Genomic DNA, 5,083 nt, shown 5'->3' on the forward strand with positions numbered 1-5,083 from the left:
GAAGTGGGAGGGGCAGGGAGGGAGGCCCCCGGAGCCTCGGCGGGGAGCGCTCCAGCACTGGAAGGGAGCCCGTGTCTGCCACCCCGTTTGCACCTCCGGCCATGGCGGCCCCAGGAGAGTCACCCCGTCGCTCAGAGGAGCCGAGGCCTGGGGACTGTGTGTCCACTTTCTCCTGCTTGCACCGTCCTCACCCCTTCTCCCCTTAAAGATGTCCCGAGCGCTCCTGGGAACTCTCCTTGGGAGACCCCGCTGTGGGAGCCCGGGACCGGCTAATAATGACGGTAACGATGGTGCCAGCAGGCGCGGTCCACCGGTGAGTGGCAGCTGGCCCTCGACTTCGGTCGTCTGACCCCGGCCCGTGTGTCCCCCCCAGGTCCGGGCCATGAGGCTGTCCTTCGTGGGGGAGCTGGGCTGGGAGCTGCACATTCCGAGGCTGTCCTGTGTGCCCGTGTACCAGGCCGTGATGGCAGCGGGAGCCAAGCACGGCCTGGTCCCCGCGGGGTACCGGGCCATCGACAACCTGAGCATCGAGAAAGGTGGGCACAGGGTCCGGACGGCGCTGGTGGGTGGCCCAGAGCCATGCAGGGGACAAAGGAGTGACGGCCTCACGTCTGTCCCCTGTCACCCTTCCTGTTCCCTGTCACCCTTCCTGTCCCCCCACCTTTCCCCCTGCCCCCGACACTGTCCATTTCCTGAAACCCCTCGCTGCCTGTGAGCCAGGCCTGGCGTGGTGCTTGGACCTCCGCCCCCTGCACTCGGAGGGGGGCCTTGCCCGGCAGTGGGGGGCAGGGACCAGGACTGGGCTTGCCTTCAGCACCTACTTTCCACGACTGAGTGCTGCCAGCCTGTGCAAACTCCCCCGCTGCACCCCTAGCCCGCAGCTGGGAGGCGTCTGGTCCAGGGGGCTCTGAGCCCACGGTGCCCCTCTCCACGCAGGCTACCGGCACTGGCACGCAGACCTGCGGCCGGATGACAGCCCCCTGGAGGCAGGCTTGGCCTTCACCTGCAAGCTCAAGTCCGCCACCCCGTTCCTGGGGCGCGAGGCCCTGGAGAAGCAGCGGGCCCAGGGCCTTCGCCGGCGCCTGGTGTGCCTCACCGTGGATGAGTGAGTATCCGGTGGTCCTCAGCCCCTCCGGAAGGGTGGGGTCAGCAGGGCCCATGGGACGTGGCGAGGGCAGGCCCTCCCCCAGTGCAGGTTTGAAGAGAGAAGGGCCCTGCCAGGCCAGTGCTGGGCGTGGGGGTGCAGGCCGAGCGTGAGGTGAGGGCGAGGTGAGCATGAGCTCTGCCCGAGCCAGCCCCCCATTCCCTGCTGCTGCCCCCATCGTGTTCCAGTTAAACCCCTCCCTCGACAGGAAGCCGGGGGGAGGGGCTCGGCAGGGGCCAGTGTCCCCTCCTACAGAGATGAGACCTCAGGTACCAAGGGACAGGGAGACTCACGGGGGCCACGCCGTGGGTAGGGGGGCCCCCTTTGCGCTCCCCTGAGGGGTGGCTTTAGCATGCTGCTCAGTCGGGCCCCTGGGGTCCGGGCCCACGCTGCCCCTGGTCCGGGCGCCTGGATCCCACGCGGGCCAGGTCACTCTGAAGTGACAGTGCCGGTGCTGGCGCGATCAGCGACAACAGTCTGCAGGACGGCGGTGGTTCTGGCTTCGTGGCTCTGGAGCTGACAGCCAGGGCCGCTTCTCCCAGATTTCTGGAGTTTTCAGGGGAAGTGTCAGGCGTGACAGGGCCTCAAGGAAAGGCAGAGAGTGAACCGAGCTGCGCCTTGTCAGCGTCCGGTGGCTTCTCCTTGTTCCCGTCGGGCCGACTCTGCGTGACTGCTTGTCCCCACCCAGCGCAGCTTGGCTGTGGCCGGGCACGCAGACGGAGCGGGGGGGCTGCAGCCTGCGGTTCCGCTCGTTAGGATGTGGGCGGTGGGGTCGCAGGGAACTGCTGTGACTGTGCTCTGGGCCGTGGGCCAGGCGGTGGCCTCCTGAGCCCGTTCCCTCACGAAGGACAGCACTGACTTTAGCCGTCATCCATGGGGCACGTGGGGCCCAGGCCGTCACCCCAGGTCACGCGCCGGGGGCCCCCAGACCCGTCCGGGCCTCTTCCACCCGGCACAGGGCTCACGAGACATGAGCCACCGTCGCCGGCGGGCATGGGCCGCTTCCGTCCCTCCCTGGCCAGGCTGAGGTGCAGGTGTTTCCTCAAGGAGGGCGGGGGACTCGGGTTCCAGCCCCCTCTGTCGCTTCTTCCAGAAAAGTGCCCGTCTTCGGCCTGGAGGCCATCTGGAGGGACGGCCGAGTGGTGGGCCACACCCGCAGGGCCGGCTTCGGGTTCGCCATCGACAAGCCCATCGCCTACGGCTACGTCCGGGACCCCAGCGGCGGGCTGGTGAGTCCCGTGCCCAGCCCTGCCGAGGGGGCCCTCGCCCCTCCGGCTCCGAGCGTGCGGGGCAGGGGCCGTGTCTCTGGGCGCAGTCGGCATCTGCTCCTGCATTTTCTCCCTGAAAGAGCCCGACTTTGCGAGCTCCAGGCTTCTCCTGGTCAGGAACGGGCTCTGGGCCAGGCGGGCACCCTCTGCTCCCTTGGTGCTCCGGGCAGACTCCAGGGTGGGCGGGGGCCTGGACTTGGGTGCTCTCAAGGCCCACGTTCCTCCTTTCCTCCCTCGCCCAGACGCGCCCCAGGCAGGGGGCCCTCGAGCGGGCAGAGCTGGCAGGACCCAGACGCCCCCTCCTGCCCCGACCCTGCCAAGAGCTCACACTGGGAGGGAGAGAGGCGATGGGCGGAGGGTCTGAGTGTGGCCGTTGTCCCCTGCCCCGGGCCTCAGCCCACAGCGATGCCCTCCGCCCGGCCCCCAGCTCTGGGATTGGAGCGGTCGCCGCGGCCTCGGGCTGCCCTCCTTGGCGTGGGCCCTGCTCCCTGCCTGGCACGTTGACCGTGTCCACAGGCACACGGCGTCAGCGCCCGTCTGTGGAGGCCGAGGGAACGGAGGCCTGGAGAGGTTCGGGGGCCACAGTGACACACCTGCCCCCCCCGCCCCACCACAGGCGGGCCTGGGGCTGCGGTCGCTTCTGCTAGATGAGGACCAGGGGGTGGGGGTTGGGTCATGGCTGAAGGTCCCCAGCTGGAGGTGGCCTGCCCGGGAGGTGGGCTCGGAGCCAGAGCGCTGACCTGCTGCTGCGTCGCCCTCGGCCTTCACCACCCCACTGGGCCGGCTGTGGCACCAGCACCTCTGGGCTCCGTGCCTCAGGCTGCCCAGATGGGCGGTGACCTTCCCAGGGTCTCGGCTGCCCAGGACTGTCCCCACCCCCGCATGCCCCATGGGGTCTGGCTCTAGCTTCGGGCCCGAGGAAATCCCACCCGGGCCACCTGCCTCCTAACTCAGTCCCCTCCTAGCCGCTGGGGGCTGAGGACCAGAGGGACCGAGGCCGCCTGAGCGCTTGGAGGCTGCACGGGGGTCCCAGCCACCTGGACCTGGGCAGACCCCTCCCAGGGCCCAGGCCGCGGCCTCGCACACTCTCCCGTGTAGCATGGCGCTGTGCACGCACAGGTACACATGTGCATGCACTCACACTGCACGGGGGCACGCAGGTGTGTACACCCACAGGCACACACACACACACGTGTACACACAGGTGTGCACGCACGCAGGTGCACACAGGCCTGCTCTTGCACGTGCACACACACGCTGGCACCATGCGCGCTCATAAGGACACGTGTGCATATGGGCACATTCTGGGAGCTGGGCAAGGAGACGGGAGGGCAGCATGATCTAAAATCTAAACATTTTGCCCAAACAACTATTTATAGACCCCAATAACCCCCCACGGAGCACAGATGCCTCCCTCCACAGAGGGCCTCCAGGGACTCCGAGCCCCGGAGGGGTCTCCGTGCTCGTGCAGGACAGCTGGGTGGTGTGACTTGCTGTCACTGCCAGCGCCTTGATGGCGTCACCTGCTTGCCTCTCGAGGGTCCCACGCCAGCCCCGTGACAGCTCAGACACCGATGCCCAGGGAGCCCATGGCAATGGGGGCTGCGAGGCCACCCAGCTGGGCCCGGCTCCAGAGCTCTCCGTCCTGAGCCCCTGACAGTCTGGGCAGCTCTGGGCTGCAGGTCCCACCCCACCCCTGACTGCGGGGAGGGGCACTTGAGGGGCAGTGAGGGGGAGCGGGCAGGAGTGAGTCAGCCCAGCCCAGGCAGGGGACATGCTGGGCCTGGCACGCAGGCCCAGGGGGAGGCTCGCAGCTCCCGCCCGGGGCCTCCAGCAAGGTTGCGCCCTGCGGCGAGTGGCGAGGTTCAGACGTGGGCTTGGCAGCGACAGCCTTGGGGCTGTGCCCGGGGCCGGCTCTGTGACCTTGGCCGAGGGCTTCTCTCTGGGCCTCGGTCTCCTTCCTCATCTACAGTGAGGACGGACTCCCGCCGGCCGCCCGGGCCGTCACAGACGGCCGCTCGGCGTCAGTCCCGAGTCGCGGGAAAGAGGGGTCCTCTGCCCCGCAGAGAGAAGCCCTCGACAGCCTCCCCTACCCCTGGGGTCCCCGCCCTGGGCGCAGTCAAAGCCAGACCTTGGCTCTGCGGGTCCAGGCGCTCGAGTCCAGCTCCAAGGCATAGGGACCCGGGCCCTACCTGTCCAGGTAGCTCCTAGGTTCGGGGGGGGGGGCCTTTGGCACAGGGACGGGTTTACCCACAGGGGAGTTAGTGAGACCGAGACCCCCTCCTGAGAAGCAGGCAGGTGACAGCACTACCAGAAAGTAGTGAGTGACCGTGTCTCCCCCCCCCCACCCCCAGGTCTCGCCGGACTTCGTGAAGAGTGGGGACTATGCCCTGGAGAGGATGGGGGTGACCTACCCTGCCCAGGCTCATCTGAAGTCTCCCTTCGACCCTGACAATAAGCGGGTGAAAGGAATCTATTGATGGGGCCCCTGGAGCAGGGCCTCAGCTGCCGAGGGGGCCAGACACCTGCCCGCCCCCACCACGGGCCCCACAGGGCCCGTGCTGCCCCGGGACCTGGGACCTGGACCCCAGCCGAACTCGAATCTTCCCTGCCCTCGGTCCAGGCCTGCTGACCCCCAAACAGATATGGACAGATGACCCAGGTGGCCCGT

At 68.5% G+C, this 5,083-nt stretch overlaps 1 protein-coding gene across 1 annotated transcript in view; it reads left to right on the plus strand.

Annotated features, from left to right (window-relative positions):
- Positions 1 to 5,083, plus strand: part of SARDH (sarcosine dehydrogenase) — a 61,615-nt gene that overhangs the window by 55,221 nt on the left and 1,311 nt on the right. Inside the window, exons 18-21 of the mRNA XM_011384052.2 lie at positions 374 to 536; positions 937 to 1,105; positions 2,238 to 2,373; positions 4,767 to 5,074. Coding sequence (XP_011382354.1) covers positions 374 to 536; positions 937 to 1,105; positions 2,238 to 2,373; positions 4,767 to 4,892 — 594 coding nt within the window. The 3' untranslated portion in view covers positions 4,893 to 5,074. The remainder of the gene's footprint in view (positions 1 to 373; positions 537 to 936; positions 1,106 to 2,237; positions 2,374 to 4,766; positions 5,075 to 5,083) is intronic.

This window comes from Pteropus vampyrus, unplaced genomic scaffold, assembly GCF_000151845.1.
Source record: "Pteropus vampyrus isolate Shadow unplaced genomic scaffold, Pvam_2.0 Scaffold558, whole genome shotgun sequence".
Lineage (NCBI taxonomy): Eukaryota > Metazoa > Chordata > Mammalia > Chiroptera > Pteropodidae > Pteropus > Pteropus vampyrus.